Below are 21,515 nucleotides of genomic sequence, written 5' to 3'. Positions count from 1 at the left end.
ATGTTTTATTTATTTATTTTTTTGTTGTTGGATTTTACGTAATTATTTTTGATTATTTAAATTATCGAAGGCTTCCAAAAGATATTATTTGGTGATTGTCTGTTGTAGGATTGTTTTACCTATTACCGGATTTATTTGAAAACTGTCTAATCTGTCTGTCTGTCATCTATGTCTATTATTTATATATTTATATTTTATTTATTATTTACCCTGAGGTAAATATTTAATAGGATGTGTGTTACTCCTCTCTCTAGGATTGCTGGTGTACTATTGCTATATTTATCAATAACAATATAGGGCCCTCATTTTTTTAAAATTCAATGAGTTTTTTCGAGTGGAAAAAGACTTAAAATTATTTATAATATTAAATATTAGTAACAAATGATAAGTAATGGCCCAAATTATTGTTATGTGTCTGTCTGTGTAACTAAAAAAAAATTAACTTTAACAATGGATTTTTTTTAAGTTTTTTTTTCGAAGCTAGTCCCAGGTTTATGACAAACAATAATCTGACAACAATACGCAATACATTTTTTTTAAAGTTATTTTCAGACACTCAAAAGGGTAAGCTAAAAACTTTAAACAATTTTATTTATTTTTTTAAACAAATTTACGATTTTCTCAATTTAAAATTAATATTCCTACACTTTAATTGCAATAATTAATAATTATTTTTTTTTCTTCTTTCAATAAACGATCTTTGTTAATTGAATTTAATATTTTGTTTAAAAATTTTCAGCATGGCGCAATTTATAAAATATGCATTTTTTTATTTATTCATAATTAACTTTTAATACTAAAGTATGTCATCAGACTATTTTTTAACGCTCACGTGAGATTTTTTATTGTCCAAAAGAAAATCCTTAAAATTAATTATTTATTTTTATTTAAAAAGCTTTCAATTTTATTTGTTTTTCCAATACACATTTTTTTATCGTTACTGTCTAAAATTTTTATGACAAATTATTTTCGCATACAAAAAATTACAGTATCCAAAATTCACATTTGTTACAAAACTGACGTCTATTTTTAATTCCTTAAAACACACTTACTATCCAAAGAATCCATAATATCAAAAAAACTTATAAGACCATTTCTCGCGCCAATTAAATTTCCCACAAAAAAGTTCCTATGAACCAACGACCCAAACCAAAATTTAAAAAAGTTATCGTCATTTCCTCAAACCTCAACCATTAAAAAAAATCCTTTTCAAAAATGCCTTAACTAATTATTCCACGCCGTCAAAATTTCGCCCAAAAATTACCCAGCATCCAAAACACCACAAATTCACTCACTCAAAAATAATCCCATAATAAAAATTAAATACTTACATCACAATTTCTAAAATTACATAAAAAAATTCCAACCATAATTTCCAATTATTTTCGTTAAAAAAAAAGTCAATATAAATTAAATCACGAGGACAATTTTGACCTAATGATAAAAGAGCATAGAGATAACTTGTGACTTTGAGTCGACGAGCTTCCTACGAAAGACCCCTTCTATACCTCAGTTTCTCTCTTCAGAGAGGGAAGTAGCCCATTACTTAGTACAGTCTGCAGCACAATTCAAATAATTCACTAATTTTATTTTTATCACTGTCTTCCACTCCACCTCATAATCATCATCCATAATCTCTTTGATTAAAAAAAAAAATAAAAAATAACAACAATAATAGCAGTAAAAAAAAATAAAATTTCAAATTTTCTAATTCATAAAAAAAAAAATAATATCAATAAAAATAATTTGATATCGCCGTTGTTTCTACCTCTCATTTGATAATGTGTCAGTCTAATGAGTTTATAAATTGAAGCTGTGGTGACTCGTGACGGAGTATCGTGACTCAGTTCACCATCGACGATGGTGTGATACACTTATTATATTTGTAATAAAAAATTTTTCTATAATAATTAATTAAAATTATTTGTAATTATGTGTAATTAATAAAATAAAAATAATAGTAATAAAAAATTAAATATTTCAAAGTTTTCTTTATTTAAATTCACAAATAAAATGGCTAATTCAGTGAACAAAAAGGATAGTGATGAAAATCACCATAGACATCGACATCATCATCCGGATCCGGCTGTCCTGGATGGCAATGAAGAGGATGTAGACAAGGAATGGGAAGATTTTACGCGTTTGATGGCGAAATTAAAAGACAGTCGGTCCAATAGACCCAACAGGTATTAGAATTTTGATAATGAAAGAAAGTTTTATATTTTTTTTTGGTTTACGATATAAATTTTATTTTTATTCAAATTTTTTGGTAGACCTTCGCAAGCTTTCTACCCTTGTCCGCCGCCAAAAGAAGATGACCAACCGGAATTTGACCCCTTTGATTATCTTAATACTATTGTAAGGGTTTTTTATTATTTTTAATTGCATGCGCATGTTTTTTTTGACTTGCAATGCTGGCACTTTCGGTAAGAATTATTGTGTAGAAGGTTTCTAGAACCGGACGTTTTTGATCTGCTGTAGAAATGACACTGAGAAAATAATTACGACCGTAAAAAATGAAAAATTGAATTTTTGTGTAAAATTAGACATAATTTTAAATATTTTGAACTAAATTATGTGGAAAATTATGCGAAAATAAATGGAATTTGATGGAGAATTGATAAAAAAATTTAAACTTCAAAATACATTCGTTTTAATAAATAAAGTTTAGAATTTTCCGCGGGAAATTCAAAAATTATTAAAATCTAAAAAGTGTTATTGGTTTTTTGGAAATATCTAAGTAAATATTGAAATATCTGATAAATCATAAGAGACCTTTTTTGTAGGGCATCAAATTCTCTACACAAAAGATATCAAGTCTTTTTTTCAAAAACTGAATAGTTATCGAGATATTTTGAGTTTAAAATTGTCAGAGGTCTTTTGGATAAGGATTGAATTTATTTTGAAAACTTAATTTTTTGGTGGGAAGTTCGAAATTTGAATTTGAAAATTATTGAAAAGCACGAAGTTTTAAGCGGAAATAAAGAGCAGAGAGTGATGGATTGCATTAAAATCTAGCATCTTTTTCAAATTTAGCGAGAATTTTTGTTTGGGAAAAATTGTGGGCAAATTTTTGATGCTTTACATAAAAAGTGAATGCGCCAAAGAAAGTACTGTTCTTATAAACTAGAAATTTATTGATAGAAGTATCGATGTTCTTAATCTGATTATCAGTTTTATGTAGAAATATTTTTTAGTTATCGGGGTTAGTGGACTAAAAAAATGTCACCTCATTTATTATTAAAGAAAGCAGATAAAGCGGAGCATAAAATAGAAATCAATTAATAATTAACATTCCAATATATAATTAATCATAGAAATAATTGTTAATAGATCTTTAAATGATTGGTCTTGTGATTGGCTCACGGTTGAAGTATATTATGTGTTAAATTTAATCTTCCATCTAAATCGCGATTCAAACAGATAAAGATTATCCACTAAAAATATTTTATTTTATTTTTCCCAAATGTAATTTAATTAATTTTTATAATTATTAATGCATACGTCATTGCCATCCGATTCATTTTTTTCAGTCATTCAGTCTATATATTTTATTGAGGTCTGTCGTATCTTTTTTTAAATTAATTTGTATTGACGTTTAATAATTGAATATTGTTGGTTTTGTACATATTTACATAAAAATCTACATTTATTTACAACCTAGTTTAATAAATAAAAAATTAATTATCCAATGTCAAGGATCATTTATTCGATTAATCTTCACAACAATTTATTTCAATGAAAAATGATACCAAAATAACAATAATTTAAATCCTTGAATAATCTTACAAATTATTTATTTTTATATTTCGCAGAAAAAAAGTAAACAATAAATTTAAATATTTAAAACCAAGAAAATTTAAAAATCTAGTGATTTCTTTATTTTTTTCAATCATACACTGTAAAAAATTCGCGGAGTAAATGCGGATTAAATCCGGAGTGAATGCGGAGTGAATGCGGAGTGAATGAATTTTTAATTATTTACTCCCCTCGAAGTGAAATTCACTCCGCAGGGGAGTTTTCGCGGAGTGAATAATTATTTATTAATTTAATCCCTCCGGAGTGAAATTCACTCCGGAGCGGAGTTTTGAAAATATTATTAATAAAATATAACTCCACTCAATAAAATCGAAGTAAAAATTCGCGTATTACATTATTGATCAGCTGATATGCACACACATACGCACATACATATTTAGGCACACACGCGCACTCGCACACACACGCACGCACACATTTGCACACAAGCACACAATCGAACACACACGCACGCACACATTTGCACACAAGCACACAATCGAACACACACACGCACACATTTGCACACACGCACACAGACACCTGCACACACCCAAACACACACATGCACGCAAACACACACTCGCACACACACCCATTGTTTAGCAGTTTAATAAAAAATTGGTATACATTTATTTAAGTATTAAAACTCCGGACCGGAGTGAATTGGGAGTGAAATAAAATCCGTGTCACTCCGAGATCACTCCGCTAAAAAAAAACTCCTAATTCACTCCGCATGCGGAGTGATTTTTTTTAAAACTCTGGAACTCCGAGTGGCGGAGGGAATGCGGAGTCAAATTAAATCCGAATTCACTCCGGATTTTTTACAGTGTAACAGCAAAAAATGATACTTTGGCATAAAAATTTTTTTTGCAACCCGACTGGATGAATAAAATTCTTTTCAAAAAGTTTTAAAAAATTCGACATGCAGAAGTTTTAAATTTGAGAAAAGTTAGAACTTCAAGTTGAAATTTTTTCAAACGTAAGATTTTAATAGCAAAAGATTCAGTTAATTTTGAATTTTATGTACACAAATTTTCAGTCAAATGAGGGAGTTTTTGAACCCTATACTTCCCTGTTTAAAAAAAAATCTTTGAAAAAGCGCTGAATTTTCAAAACTTCAAAAGGTGACATGATGACCAATTTTTTTCAAACTTATAAAAATACAAAAAAAAATTAATATTTGAAACAATGAATAAGACATTTACTAATTTTAAATACGAAAACTTGAACCGTTTGCTGAGAATGTATGAGGATGAATGAGGATGGATGAAGATGGGTGGAGATGGGTGAGGATAATCATGAATTTTCCTATCCATTTCCACAATTATTCCTCACTTTCCGATGTCGGAAATTGCAAATTGTAAATTCAGCGGTTGACCTTGCGGGGAAACCCCAAAACTTCCCGCTATTTTCGGGCTCAGGAAGCTGAGTCTCGATTTTCTGTAGAATTTCTTAAACGGCGACCCTGATCAAAATTAAGATGTCTGTTGAATGTTTGAAGCCTTGAGGATTTTGGGCGTCTTCTGAAAGTTCTATTAAATTTGAAATTCCTAGATATCAAACTTTTTAAAATTTTTTTTGGAACGAATATTTTGAACCGAGAAATTTTTTTTTTTTTAACCACAAAATTTTGGCTTTTTCTGGATTTAAAAAAATATACTCAGGCCAAGGTTTTTTTTTTTTCTGTGCAGTAAAAATTATTTAGTCATAGAGATAACATCTTACTAATAAAACTTGTCGTTCTAAATTAAAATAAATTTTCATTTTTATGGCATCAATTTAATTCAAGTCAACTACATCATGGATGCAATATTTATTAAAACTACAGCAATTATTTTAATTAATCTCATGATTTTTAAATATTTTTGTAATTATTTTCACTCAGTTTTGCAACTTAATACTTTATCTTATTAACGAACACAAAATATTTTAGTCTAACAATAAATTGTGAAATTTACAATAATAATTTTCCATTTTAATAAATTTTCACTTACAAAAAATGAAATTTATACATTCCTGCGTTTAAAATTTTCTACAATTTTCTTGAAAAAATTTAAATACAATTTATCAAAATATTTTAACAAATAAAATTTCAAAAAAATTTTTCCTCAGAAAAAAAATTCGTTAATTTTTTTTTTTCTTAAAATTAAAATTCTTACAAAAATTTTTTATTTATAATTTTATTTCATCAAAAAATTTTTTATTTTTTAAACCGCGAACTCCAAAAAATTTTTATTTTCACAGACCGCAGACTTTAACAAAAAATTTTGAATTTATAATTTTCTGACCGCGAAATTTAAAAATATAAATGATTAATCTTCACTTTTTGCAGACCGCGAAATTTAAAAATTTTTTTCTTGAGCCTGCGTAAAACGTTACAAAAAAGTTAACAAATCATCAACTTATATAATAATAATAATAAAAAATTAAGTGAATCGGTCACTTACATTAAATCCATTGAAAAATCGCGTGGGCATACAATCATGACCTTGACTAAAAAACTACCATTTAAAGAGTAGGGATAACCTTCTAAATCTATAGGAAAGTACTAATTAAAAAAAAATAATTTTAAATACTAAATTTATGTAAATCTCATTACACATGAAATATAACACAATTAAATATATACATATATATGTGTATCACACACGATAATAAACTCAACTGACGTCTAATAATTTTTTGATTTTTTCAAAAACGATAAATTATAAAAAATATTTCAAAAATTTTCTACGTTCATATTTTTTTTTCTTGTACATGATTTGTAGAAAAAAATTCGACTATTGTTAATTAAATTGTCTACTAACTTGAGGATCATAAATCACACGGCAGTAAACTTTTGAATATAAAAAAATTTTAATAACAATAAAAATAAAATGCAATTGCACTTTACTAGTAGAGAAATCTTTTATAAAATTTAATAGAAATACAAACGCCGCGGTTGACATTTCAATGATTATGCGCATGACGCTTATATATATGTGTTGATAATAGAACTTGTTATGCATAAGATATATATGCGTGACCAGACTATATATATATCAAAACAATGTTATAAGATTTAAAAAAAAAACCTATCGTGCATCAATCGTCAATACGCGATCATGCAATTGCATTCTTTTACTTGAATAAATTTTTTTTTATTTTTCAATCTTATTGATTTTATTTAAAGATATTTGTTTGATAATAATAGACAATGGTGTCTAATTATGTAGGTCCAATAGCTAAAATAGGACTAGCAAACCATTGCCCAGTAGGACGTGGTCATTGTTGACGTCAATTGAATGTCTCAAATTAAATTAGCAAAAATTATATCGAAAAATAAAATACATTTTTTTTTTTGCTATTTATATATATGTTCATATATTTTATATATAGTAATTGGTTGAGATGATAAAAAAAATTAGTGAAGGCTAAAAATAATTTTTGTATTCTACTAAATATACAATTAGTTTTTTTTTATTTATATAGTAAACTATGGGGTTTATGAGAAAATTTGTAAGAATGATTTTTGTAGGAAATTCAATTCTCTAAAAATTTTGTCTGATACATTTTTACTGTATCTCGAATAATTAAGTCAAAATTTTAATTTTTAAATTTCGAATCAGGGAATTGGAGAAAAATTATTTTCTTAACAGTTTTTAGTTTTCAAATTGGAATTACAGATAAACTATTACAGATACGGCTAAAATGTATTGAGATGATTTTATAGGAAATTGAATTTTCTACAAAAAAGGTCTCATTGAGTTTTCCCATAAATCCAATAGTTCAAAAGATATTTTTATCCAAAGTTAAATACACAAAATTTAAGCCATAGATTTTTTTCAAATCCAATTTTAAAATTAAAATCAAAATAACTCATGAACTATCAACCTGTCGTAAAAATGCACAAATATTTTTTTTGTAGTGAATTTAATTCTCTACAAATTACTTCTAATAAATTTTTCCGTATCTGTATTAGTTTAGCTTCAATTTTAATTTTAAGCGAACTACAGACTAAAGGTGCCTTCGTCCCCAATAAATTTCCTGGAAAATTTTAATTTGTTCCCTAAAAATTTTTTTTACCCCAAAAATAAAATTCGAATTACGTAAAATTATTAAAAAATTTTTAATAGCATTACCTTCTTTTTTATTGTTGATAAAACAAATAAAATACAAACGAGACACGAATTTTAATAAAAATAGTTATTTTTGGCAAAAGAGCTTCTCGACAAAGATCGTATAGGCAGACAACTTCAATGTCGAGGTTGCCAAATGATTAACAGCCAGCATTTGACCCCAGTCTAATGTAGTACTCCCATTAAGACACACGTTTTTTTTTTCTTTTTTAATTATTGGTAAGAAAAATTAGCAATTAATTACAAATGCTCAAAAAAAAATTTTATAAAATGACATCACTCAGTAAATTCTCCTCTGAAAATCACAACCAAGCGATCAAACATTAAATAAAATTTTTTTTTAACAATGACAGTTATAAGTGGTAACACAAATAGTTTATGTCTGACAATTGTCTGTTAATATATTTATGTAAACAATAGGTAAGAGATGTAGTGTAAAAACTCAGTACCGATGACTACCAGTAGCTAAAATCTAAAAATAATAATTGCTGACTCTTGCCAAATTTCGACAAATTCAAATGCTCAAAGACCAACTAAATCCTCCTCTTCAGTTACCGTTTAACCACCATCACAACAATTTCGATATCATTAAACATCTGTTACCTTGACTCGTTTTTTTTACTTCAACAATTGGGTAAAAATAAAAAAATAATCGCACCGAATGTATTTAATAATAAAAAAAAAAAGAAAAGTTTACTAAAATTAACGAATAATGAATTCCTCTGTTACTTGAATGTTTAAAACAATAAGTTTATTTATTTATATTGTATTTATGCCGGCCAGTCTACTCAACAGAGCTTATTTCGTCTGCAATGATGACTATATTGTAAGTTTGTTGTGAAAAAAAAGTAATAAAATAAATCTAAATGACTAAAATAATTTGAATTTATTTAAAAATCATAATAAATTAACATTGTTTGTACTTTGTTTTGTGTATTTATTGTTTTATTAATTTGCATTGTTTGTCTACTTTATGGAATGGGAATGACAGCTATGGAACCGTGAACTAGTTGGGTTCTTCCCCGGCTGCCGAGTAAGCTTCGAACTAATGAAACCGCGGGAAATTTGAATTTGAATTTTTAATTACATGTTTTATGTTGTTGTGTTTAGATGTATGGTCGCTATACGAAAGATTTGGGTGAATTTGCTAAAGAAGAAGCACGAAAACTTAAATCACACGAAAAAGCGCGTAGAAAACTGGATAAAGTTAGAGCTGAAGACTTACGCAAATCAAGACGTGGTCCGTTATGTCGAAAAGCTGTCGCGTTGCTGGCATGCATTTGGAAACATACTGGAGCGAGGTTGGGTGAAGATTGGGTTTTTTTGGCATTGCTGGGAATTATTATGGCATTAATTAGTTATGCGATGGATCGTGGAATCTCAATGTGTAATAACGGTTAGTATTTTTTTTTATATTTCAAATTGAGGTAAAATTAAGACATTACCAAAATTTGAGTTTATAAATTAATAGAACCTAAGCTCGAAAACTGACAATTTTTGAATTTCGAGCCGATTATTGTTCAGAAAAATTTCAAATCGAATCAAGTTTTTCGATAAAAAAAATTAAAAAAAAAAGTGGAACTGAGCCAATTTAACAAAATGGAAAGTAATTTGAAAAACCACAAAATTTTTGTTAAAAACGAATTTCCAAAGCCTATTCGAAGCCTGACCTAATGACGAACTTTTTATGAACTGAAGACCCAAAAAAAGGAACAATCGTTGACTAAAAACTTTTCGTGAATTTTTCATAAACAACCTGCACAAAAAAATGTATATACAGGCAAATTTGTAAATTTTCGACTTATATTCTTAGTATTGTCGTATGTATGCTTCCTGATTAAACAAAACTATTCAGTCAATGATGAATGTTTATGAGAGTGTATCAAAAAAATCGGCTAATTTTTTTTTTCTTCATTATATCAAAAATATTGTTGGAAATGACGAAAAAAAATTACGGTGAAAGTTTGAGCTCTTAATATTAATATTAACAGCTGCCGCATCACAATTTTTTATTTCCCGTTTAAATGACATGGGAAAATTTATATTTTAAGCTTTGGAATTTTGTAGCTCACGGTGGGACCAATACTTTTGAATGTTCAAGACATATTCTTATGGAAAATTTGACGCTCTACGAAAAAGGTCTCTTATAATTTTTCGATATTTTTATTTTTTCAAAAGTTATTCGAAGTTAAAGTTAGATTGACGATAAATTTTTTCATTTTTTTTAATTTTTGACGCAACTATTAACTTTATCGGAAAATTTTATAGGACGTTTTTTGTAGAGCATTTTATTTCCTATAACTTATCTCGAGGAAAATTTTCGATATTTCTCACAAGTCGTAAGTTATTTGCAATTAACTGAAAATTTTCTTAAATAATCTAAATTTTGTTGCTTAAAATTAATTATATTAAATTTTCAGTTAATTGCAAATAACTTACAACTTGTGGAAAATATCGAAAATTTTCTCTGAGATAAGTTATAGAAAATAAAATGCTCTACAAAAAATGTCTTATAAAATTTTCCGATAAAGTTGATGGTTGCATCAGAAAATTTAAAAAATGGAAAAATTTATCGTCAATCTAACTTTAACTTCGAATAACTTTTGAAAAAATAAAAATATCGAAAAATTATAAGAGACCTTTTTCGTAGAGCGTCAAATTTCCCATAAGAGTATGTCTTGAACATTTAAAAGTATTGGTCCCACCGTGAGCTACAAAATTCCAAAGCATAAAAAATAAATTTTCCCATCCCGGGGAAAACGATTTAGATCTGACCATATATAATTATATCTGATTAGATCTGATTTGTCAGATCTGGCCAGATCTTTAAATTGTCTCTATCTGACAAGATCTGGACAGATCTGAACAGATATAATTATATGTGGCCAGATCTAAACCTTTTTTCCCAGGATCCCTATTAAAAAAAAAAAATTTAATTGCAAAAAAAAATAATATAGTTTTCATTCGATCCGAAATGTAATCTAACGTATTAGAAACGTTACTTAGAAGAGTTATACATGAATTTGATTGATGAAAAAATCCCGATGACTGCTGGGCTCGAACCTGCATCCTTCAGATCCAAAGTCTTTGACGCTATCCACTGCGCTGCCCCACGTATGTGATCGCGTGAATGTAAATAATCAGATATGAACAATTTTCATGATTATATCTGAGCAGATATAACAAGATCTGATTATGTTAATTGTTGTATTTAGTTCAGATATAGTTATCTGATCAGATCTTACGACATATGCGCAGATCTGACCAGATATAAACAGTTATCTATAAAAATAAGACATACATAATTATATCTGAGCAGATGTCATAGGATCTGACTATGTTAATTGTTGTATTTAGTTTAGATGTTGACAACTTCGATATAGTTATATCTGGCCAGATATGATAAGACCTTTTCATGTCTAATGTATTTTGCAATCCAGATATAGTTATATCTGTTTAGATCTGGCCAGATATGATAAGACCTTTTCATGTCTAATGCATTTTGCAATCCAGATATAGTTATAACTGTTTAGATCTGATCAGATATGACTAGATCTGATCATGTCTGATGTATTTTTCAACTCAGATATAGTTATATCTGTTTAGATCTGATCAGATATGACTAGATCTGTTCATGTCTGATGAATTTTTCAACCCAGATATAGTTATATCTGTTTAGATCTGATCAGATATAACTAGATCTGATTATATCTCAAATCCCATATCTAACCAGATATAAATAGATATGATCAGATATAATTAGATCTGACCAGATATAATTATATCTGGTCAGATCTAATCCGTTTTTCCCGGGATGTTATTTAAACGAGAAATAGAAAATTGTGATGCGGCAGCTGTTAATATTAATATTAAGAGCTCAAACTTTCACAGTATTTTTTTTTGTCATTTCCAACAATATTTTCGATATAATGAAGAAAAAAAAAATTAGTCGATTTTTTTTATACACCCTAATATATATAGTAGTAAAATTGAATCGTTTCAAATTGTTTTGAATCGCTTCTTTTAATAAGGGCTATTTTGCTTGCAAATATTCCCAGATGTAAATTTTTCATAGCAAACAAAAATTTTTAAAAATAAGGCTTCGAAAACGGCATCGAAAAATTGTCATGGAAAAAATTACTATTAGTCTTTTGTGAAGGTTTCATAAGCAAATAAAATTGACCGCTTCGGAAAAAAGTATATGAGTTTAAAAAAACGCTCACAAAAAATTCGTCATTCGTTGCGTTTTGCAGTTCACTATCGCAAGCACCGAATTTTTTTCATGTAGACAAATTACAAATTAAAACCAAATAGACATGCGGAAATATCCCCACTGGCTCTAAACAATTCACAAAAAAATGTTTTTGACTTTTCTGCAAATTAACCAAATTTTCTAATGAAAAATTTTTTCCAGCCAGGATATGGCTGTATCAAGACTTAACAACCCATCCGGCATTACAATTCCTAGCATGGGTATCACTACCAGTCTGTTTGATCCTCTTCAGCGCGGGATTCGTTCACATCGTAGCTCCTCAGAGTATCGGGTCAGGAATACCCGAAATGAAAACTATTTTACGAGGGGTCGCCTTGAAAGAGTATCTGACCTTCAGAACACTAGTTGCCAAAGTTATCGGGCTGACGGCAACCTTGGGATCCGGATTACCCCTAGGCAAAGAGGGTCCATTTGTCCACATAGCCAGTATTGTAGCGACCCTGTTATCAAAATTAGTGACAAGTTTCCAGGGAATTTACGAAAACGAGAGCCGTAACTGCGAAATGTTGGCTGCTGCCTGCGCAGCCGGGGTCGCTTCCTGTTTCGCGGCACCAATCGGCGGTGTTTTGTTCAGCATCGAAGTAACCACTGTTTACTTCGCCGTACGTAATTACTGGCGGGGTTTTTTCGCGGCTGTATGTGGGGCAACAATGTTCCGATTACTGGCGATATGGTTCCAGCGCGAAGAAACGATAACTGCGATGTTCGCTACTAATTTTACGATGGATTTCCCATTCGATCCGCAAGAATTGTTCATTTTTGCTTTAATTGGGGTCGGTAGTGGGCTCGGAGGCGCTTTTTACGTTTGGTTACACCGTCAGTATGTCATATTTATGCGTAAAAACAAAAGCATGAATTTATTTTTGCAAAAAAATCGTTTTTTATACCCGGGTATCGTGTCCCTATTGGTCGCGTCCGTGTCCTTCCCGTTGGGACTCGGTCAATTTATGGCGGGTGAACTGAATACGCATAATCAAGTTCAGGGTTTGTTTACTAATTTCACATGGACTAAATCTAAATTAAGTGTCGAGGAAATGAGTGTAGTAAAACATTGGTCGACACCTTACTCTGACGTGTTTGTCGGGCTTTTTAGTTACGTTTTATTTACATTCGTATTCTCAATTATTTGCTCGACGGTTCCCGTACCTTCGGGTATTTTTATTCCGGTGTTCAAAATTGGGGCAGCTTTGGGACGGGCTGTTGGAGAAGCAATGGCACTTGGATTTCCCAATGGTGTTCGTATTGGTGCATTCAATACTCCTATTACACCAGGTACTTAAAATTTTTATTTTACAATGACTCAAAATCTAAGGCAGACTTTTAAGGTTGAACCCTAATGAGCATTGAAAACCTACATTAGACTTTTTAGGACATAATTGTGAAAGCTTGAAATGGGCCTACTTAGACTTACAAAGGCTTGAATTGAACATACTTAGACTTATGAAGGCATGAATTAGAGCTACATAGACATAAATCGTGAAACGAACGTAACTAGACTTAACAGAAGGAAGGACTTGCAAGGAATACTACACGGAAAGAAAATTATGACAGCGGTTCCCATAATTTTATAAAATTTTCTCCTATACCAACTTAGGAATTAGAACCATAAATTATGGGAGCAGTTCCTATAATTATAGGAATGTTTCCCATAATTATAGAAATAGTTCCTATAATTATGGGAATAATACCCATAACGTTATAGGAATGGTTCCTATAATTTATAGGAATACTTTCTATAATATTATGGGAATCATTCCCATAATATATAGGAACTATTCCTATGAATTATAGGAACCATGCCCATAAATTATAGGAACCATTCCCATAACATTATAGGAATGGTTCCTATAATAGTATGAGAACTATTTCCATAATATTATAGGAATGGTTCCCACAATGCTATTGGAATAGTTCCTATACCATTATGGGAATGATTCCCATAACATCATAGGAATGGTTCCTATAATAGTATAGGAACTATTCCCATAACATTATAGGAATGGTTCCTATAATAGTATGGGAACTATTCCCATACTATTATAGGAATGGTTCCCATAATGCTATTGGAATAGTTCCTATAACGTTATGGGTATTATTCCCATAATTATAGGAACTATTCCTATAATTATGGGGAACATTCCTATAATATTATAGGAATGGTTCCCATAATGCTATTGGACTAGTTCCTTTCCCATTATGGGAATGATTCCCATGCCATTATGGAAATGATTCCCATACCATTATGGGAATGGTTCCCATAATAATATGGGAATAGTTTCCATAATATTATGAGAATGGATCCCATATTGGTATAGGATCTATTCCCATACCATTATGGGAATGGTTCCCATAATGGTATGGGAACTATTCCCATATTATTATGGAAAATATTCCCATATATTGTAGGAACCATCCCGATAATAGTATGGGTACAATTCCTATACCATTATGGGAACAATTCCCATAATGCATAGCAAAACTTCCCATAATTTTCTTTCCGTGTACAAAAAGGTTAAATTGTTAAATTCGCGGACTACTGGAGAATTGATGCAAGTGATCCAGTCATCTCTCCAGTGGGCTAATGACACCCAAGGGTGGATTGGGTCCCACAGGCAGCCTGGGACTAACAGAGGGTCGATTTAAAAAATTCTAAGGCTAGTAAAAAATTGCCGCAAGTGATCCAGCAATTTTATCAGTAGATTAATGACACCTAGGAGTGGAATAGGTCCTAGAAGCAGCCTGGGACCAACAGAGAGTCGATTCAAAAAACCCTGAGCTTGTTCGTTTCACGATATATGTCTTTGTAGGTCTAATTCATGCCTTTATAAGTCTAAGTAGGTTCAATTCAAGCTTTTACAATGATTATCTAAAAAGTCTAATGTAGGTTTTCAATGCTCATTTAGGTTCAAAGTATGCCTTAGATTTCGACTCGATTAGTTATAAATAGTATTCAAGTAATGGTTTTAATTAATATGTAGGAGGGTATGCAACAGTAGGTGCAGCAGCATTTTCAGCGGGAGTAACTCATACAATATCTGTAAGCGTTATTGTTTTTGAAATGACTGGGCAAATAACTCACATCGTTCCTATAATGATTGCCGTGCTTATAAGCAATGCAATAGCAGCATTACTCCAGCCAAGCATATACGACAGTATTATTCTTATTAAAAAACTACCTTATCTGCCAGATTTATTACCATCAAGTTCAGGTAACTATCGAGTTGTTTTTTTTTTGTTTTATTACTTCTCACTAACATTCTTATCATTTCTCATAATCGCATACGATAGGATTCTCAAGGTAATTTTTAATATTTTTTGTTTTATCTTCACTACCTAAAAATTCATGTTAGCCTAAAATTTCACAAAAATTTATGGATTCCTATAGGAGCCCATGGAAACAATTTTTTATATGGATGTCCATAAAGAAATCCATAGGATTTTATAAGAATCCATAGAAACCTATAGGAATCCAGCCACGATTTCTTATGGATTTATTTGGGGATCTAAGAAAAAGGGAATGAGATATTTTAGAAGTTTATGGGAATTTATATGAATCCGGTCGAAAATGTCATAGCGAATCAGAAAAAATTCTTATGGGTTTCTCGGTAGATTCTTGCATTAAATTTTTATGGTGTTATAGTTATAACTCTAAGAAATCCATGTGAATTAGCGAAAATATCCTGATTTTCTATGGGTTTTTAAAAAAATTTATGAAGAAAGGCATAGGCTTCTATAAGAATTTATGGGAACCTACAGTCAAAATACCATGGACCCATAAATTCTTATGGGTTGATTTGGGAATTTATGGAAAAGGATATGGGATCCTGTAGAAATCCATAGAAATTCATAAGAATCCAGAAAAGTCCATACAAATTACTCAGACATACGAATCTTTATGGATTGGCCGCCCATATCATAGAAATTTATACATTCCCATAGAAATCTATAGAAAAAAAACTTAAAGTCTCTCGAAATGTCTAAGAATTTATAAAAAATCCGGCCGGAAACATCTTAGGGATCCAGAAAAAATTCTTATGGGGATCTGGGTAAATTTCTGCATTGAATTTTTATAGTGTTATGGCCATACTATAAAAAATTCACATAAATTAGCTGAAAATATCATAAATTCCCATGGGTTTTTACAAAAATCTGTAATGAATACCATAGACTACCATAAGAATTCCTAGTAAAAATTTTTATATTGATGGCTTTCAATAGAAATCCATGGGAGTCCATAGAAATCCATGAGAATCAATGTGAATCCATAAAAATTTATAAGACTTCTTATAGGATTTTCTGTAGATCCCAACATAAATTTTCTACACGGAAAGAAAATTATGGTAACGGTTCCCATAATTCTATAAAATTTTTGAATATACCAACATAAAAATTATGACCATAAATTATGGGAGCAGTTCCTATAATTATAGGAACAGTTCCTTTAATTATGGGAATTCTACCCATAATATTATAGGAATGGTTCCTATAATTATAGAAATGGTTCCTATAATTTAAAGGAATTGTTCCTATATCATTAATATAATATATATCATATAATATAATAGGAACCACTCCCATAACATTATAGGAATGGTTTCTATAATAGTATGGAAACTATCCCCATAATATTATAAGAATGGTTCCCATAATGCTATCGGAATAGTTCCTATATCATTATGGGATTAGTTCCCATAATAGTATGGGAACGATTCCTACAATAGTATGGGAACAATTTCCATACCATTATGGGAATGGTTTCCATAATTCTATGGGAATAGTTTCCGTAATATTATGGGAATGGTTCCCATATTGGTATAGAATCTATTCCCATATATTTTGGAAACCATCCCTATAATAGTATGGGTACAATTCCTATGCCATTATGGGAACTATTCCCATAATGCATAGCAAAAGTTTCCATAATTTTCCTTCCATGTATGGAAATCCATAGGAATCTATGAGAATACTTAAGAATTTATGGGAATTTATAGGCATCCATGAGAATCAATAGGAATCAATAAGACTGCTTATGGGATTTCCTGTAGATTCCAACATAAATTTTTTAGACAATGAATTGTATCCAAAATAAATTTTTTTTTTCTTATTTTAGGAATGTATAATATTTATGTAGAAGATTTTATGGTAAGAGATGTTAAATATATTTACCATGGAATAAGTTATCAAAAGTTGAAAGAAACATTAAAAGAAAATCGTAAACTACGTGGATTTCCATTAGTCGATAATCCAGATTCGATGATATTATTAGGATCGATACAAAGATTAGAACTAATAAAACTTATCGAGAAACAAATTGGTCGCGAAAGACGGCTTCAGGTAAATAAAAATAATTTTTAAAATAAACAGCAAGTTGGATAATCGTTTATTTTTTTATTCTTCTAAATGAATGCCAGGTAGCACAGAAACTTCAAAAAGAAGCTGAAGAACGCGCTAAAGAAGAAATGGAACGTAAACTACGTGATCCAGAACGTACAAGACGGCCATCACGTTTCGAAGTTATTCCAGCGCCGGATATCCTTAAAATGCAGCGTCAGAGTATTAATGATTTAACCAGCGCGGGAAATGGATCCGATCATCACACGTATCATACGCCGTGTTTTGGTACACAGCCAAAGAAATCAATCCTTAAGAAAACAAACTCGTTTACACTTAAAGGATTCAGTCCATTGGTTAGTCCAGCGATGACTCCCTATACGACAGTGACGGGAGCAGAAAGTAGAATCAGGCTGGCGTTCGAAGCTATTTTTCGTAAGTCAGCTACACTTCAGGATGTTGATCCTGATCCGGAAGTTGGAAATGTTAATGTTACAAGCAGCGATAGTGTTGATGAAGCAAATATACCTCCACATACTCCTATGCTGGCGCCAAGTCCTGCTGCTTCAAAAAAAGTCCAATTGGTAGGTTCTTTTTTCTTTGTTTTTTTTGTTTGATAATTAAGGCTGCACTGAAAAAAATAATCGGTAGCCGCCACCCATTGATTTTTGGTATCAGCTACCCATTGATTTTCGGTATCAGCTACCGAAATAATCAGTAGCCGCTACTGATTATTTCTCAGTAGACGCTACCGATTAATTTTCGGTATCAGTTACCGAAATAATCGGTAGCCGCTACCCATTGATTTTTGGTATCAGCTACCCATTGATTTTCGGTATCAGCTACCGAAATAATCAGTAGCCGCTACTGATTATTTCTCAGTAGACGCTACCGATTAATTTTCGGTATCAGTTACCGAAATAATCGGTAGCCGCTACCCATTGATTTTTGGTATCAGCTACCCATTGATTTTCGGTATCAGCTACCGAAATAATCAGTAGCCGCTACCGATTATTTCTCAGTAGACGCTACCGATTAATTTTCGGTATCAGTTACCGAAATAATCGGTAGCCGCTACCCATTGATTTTTGGTATCAGCTACCCATTGATTTTCGGTATCATCTACCGAAATAATCAGTAGCCGCTACCGATTATTTCTCAGTAGACGCTACCGATTAATTTTCGGTATCAGTTACCGAAATAATCGGTAGCCGCTACCCATTAATTTTCGGTATCAGCTACCGAAATAATCGGTAGCCACTACCCATTGATTTTTGGTATCAGCTACCGAAATAATCGGTAGCCACTACCCATTGATTTTTGGTATCAGCTACCCATTGATTTTCGGTATCAGCTACCGAAATAATCAGTAGCCGCTACTGATTATTTCTCAGTAGACGCTACCGATTAATTTTCGGTATCAGTTACCGAAATAATCGGTAGCCGCTACCCATTGATTTTTGGTATCAGCTACCCATTGATTTTCGGTATCAGCTACCGAAATAATCAGTAGCCGCTACTGATTATTTCTCAGTAGACGCTACCGATTAATTTTCGGTATCAGTTACCGAAATAATCGGTAGCCGCTACCCATTGATTTTTGGTATCAGCTACCCATTGATTTTCGGTATCAGCTACCGAAATAATCAGTAGCCGCTACCGATTATTTCTCAGTAGACGCTACCGATTAATTTTCGGTATCAGTTACCGAAATAATCGGTAGCCGCTACCCATTGATTTTTGGTATCAGCTACCCATTGATTTTCGGTATCATCTACCGAAATAATCAGTAGCCGCTACCGATTATTTCTCAGTAGACGCTACCGATTAATTTTCGGTATCAGTTACCGAAATAATCGGTAGCCGCTACCCATTAATTTTCGGTATCAGCTACCGAAATAATCGGTAGCCACTACCCATTGATTTTTGGTATCAGCTACCCATTGATTTTCGGTATCAGCTACCAAAATAATCGGTAGCCGCTACCCATTAATTTTCGGTATCAGCGACCGAAATAATCAGTAGCTGTTACCGAATAATCGGTAGCCGTTACCGAAATAATTGGTAGCTGTTACTGATTAACTTTTGGTAGCCGTTACCAATTATTCCGGTAGCGTCTACCGAAAAATAATCGGTAGCGGCTGTTGATCGCCAATCGGTAGCTGCTACGGATTATATTTTTCGATGTGAAGAAGAAGAGTTAAAATTTTTTGATCGGAGAATATTTTATGACAGTAAAGTTGTCGGACAACCGACAATTTCTAAAATTTTAAAATAATAAACTAAAATTTTTTTACCAAAAAAATTAAATAATGGACTTTGATAAAAATCTGAAGTCAGTATATGAATTTTTTTTATTTTATTAATTTAATTGTTTATTTTTTTTATATGTAGTTTAAAAATTGTCCCATGTCTGCTACATTTACACTCATGAAAATTTTATGTAATTAATTTCAAAAAAATTTAAGGTAGGAGAATTTTGGTTTTTTTTTTTTTCATTGGGAGAGTTGCCAATTTTTTTAAAATTATTAGTTAAATATTATTGGTAAATCAGGACATACTTTTTGTGTTATAAATCTATTTATTAGGAAAAAAATAAAAAGAAAAATGTGAGAAAATTGCTGACATTAAATTTATTTTTTTATTTTTTTAACGGACATTTTCTATAAATACGCAATGATATTTTATAGCTATAAATTTAATTATACAAGGAAAAATATAAAAATAAATATGGGAGAGTTGCCAGGTTTTTATAAAATGATAAATAAATGTAGAAAATTTTTTACAAGATTAATTTTTTATTGTCTATACAAACACTCGTATTTTTTTTTTTAGTAGTCAAGTTATTAATCAAAAATAAAAAGTGCGGGAGAATTGCCAAAATTTTTTTTCAACACTAATTTGAATTAATAATCATCAAACATTGAATTAATTTTTCTAACAGCTTACTGATAAATTATTTTTAAATAAACACCGGTTTCATAAAATAAACTGCCTCTAAATAAATTAATATCATATTTATAAAACCATCGGTTCTACTGCTAACAAAATATATTTTTTCTACATTTGATCCAAGATTTCTTCCTCAAATTATTTTTCAAATCATTTCCTAATCTAACTGTCAGGTTCCCGTATAAAAAAAAAAGTTGAAAAAGTTCGATTAATCGAACTCCGAAATTTGAGAAAAATTCGAACTTTTATACTGATGACAATTATCGAAAAATTTCAGAAAAATCAATTATTTCCACCGTTTCTACTTCTTTGATCTAACGGTTTTCTATTCGAAAAAAATTCTGGAAAATTCAAAAGTTTCGAACTTTTGCATCAATTACCAATGGCTCAAAAATTTTGATAATTTCTGCCACAAATCTAATTTATTTCTATTCGTAAAAATTTCTGGAAAATCGGAAATTTAGAAATTTTGTTTCCGATTGAATTCAATTAAAAAATTTCCCACTCAATTCAATCGGAGTTTTTAATCAAGATCAGTACAGAATAAAAAATTTTCTGAAAACGTTAGAAAATTCTGATTTCCCCATCTAATTTTATCCCATAATTAATTTATTCCCTTACTGTATTCAATTTTGAGCTTATTTTTTTTCTACACGAGCTGATCTTAAATGAAAACTCTATTTCAGCCACGTGAAAGAGTGATTGATATGTCACCCGAGGATCAAAAACGATGGGAAGAAAGTGAAATGTCATCAGAAGTTGATTTTTCACGATGTCACATTGATCCAGCGCCTTTTCAACTGGTGGAAAGAACTTCACTGCTGAAAGTCCACAGTCTCTTCAGTATGGTCGGTGTTAATCACGCCTACGTAACAGCCATCGGTAGATTAGTTGGCGTCGTTGCGTTAAAAGAGGTAATATTAACACTCATTACACTGTCAAAAATCGGGAGTAAATTCGAAGTAATTACGGAGTTTTTTCGCCTCTGGGCGGAAAGCGTCAACTTTCGTTCTCTGTGCAAAACAAAGTTGCCGCTTTCC

General features: G+C 30.7%; 1 protein-coding gene and 1 long non-coding RNA gene across 6 annotated transcripts in view; one reads left to right on the top strand and one right to left on the bottom strand.

Annotated features, from left to right (window-relative positions):
- Positions 1-21,515, top strand: part of LOC130664459 (chloride channel protein 2) — a 37,657-nt gene that overhangs the window by 11,934 nt on the left and 4,208 nt on the right. Inside the window, exons 1-8 of one of the 5 annotated variants that reach the window (XM_057464365.1) lie at positions 1,923-2,186; positions 2,274-2,358; positions 9,030-9,315; positions 12,334-13,464; positions 15,171-15,401; positions 17,303-17,526; positions 17,604-18,107; positions 21,162-21,389. In XM_057464365.1, the coding sequence (XP_057320348.1) occupies positions 2,014-2,186; positions 2,274-2,358; positions 9,030-9,315; positions 12,334-13,464; positions 15,171-15,401; positions 17,303-17,526; positions 17,604-18,107; positions 21,162-21,389 (2,862 nt within the window). In that variant the 5' untranslated portion in view covers positions 1,923-2,013. Of the gene's footprint in view, positions 1-1,922; positions 2,187-2,273; positions 2,359-8,119; positions 8,139-8,200; positions 8,746-8,910; positions 8,953-9,029; positions 9,316-12,333; positions 13,465-15,170; positions 15,402-17,302; positions 17,527-17,603; positions 18,108-21,161; positions 21,390-21,515 lie in introns of those variants that run through there. The other 4 variants (XM_057464366.1, XM_057464369.1, XM_057464367.1 and 1 more) reach the window with 4 other exon arrangements.
- Positions 6,020-6,748, bottom strand: LOC130664461 (uncharacterized). Its single transcript, XR_008989413.1, has 3 exons — positions 6,609-6,748; positions 6,249-6,336; positions 6,020-6,164 (listed from the first exon to the last, which is right to left on the bottom strand). It is a non-coding gene; the product is annotated as an uncharacterized LOC130664461 (long non-coding RNA).

Source organism: Microplitis mediator, chromosome 3 (genome assembly GCF_029852145.1).
Source record: "Microplitis mediator isolate UGA2020A chromosome 3, iyMicMedi2.1, whole genome shotgun sequence".
NCBI lineage: Eukaryota > Metazoa > Arthropoda > Insecta > Hymenoptera > Braconidae > Microplitis > Microplitis mediator.
The sequence above is the reverse complement of the archived record's forward strand: the minus strand, read 5'-3'. Positions and strand labels throughout refer to the sequence as shown.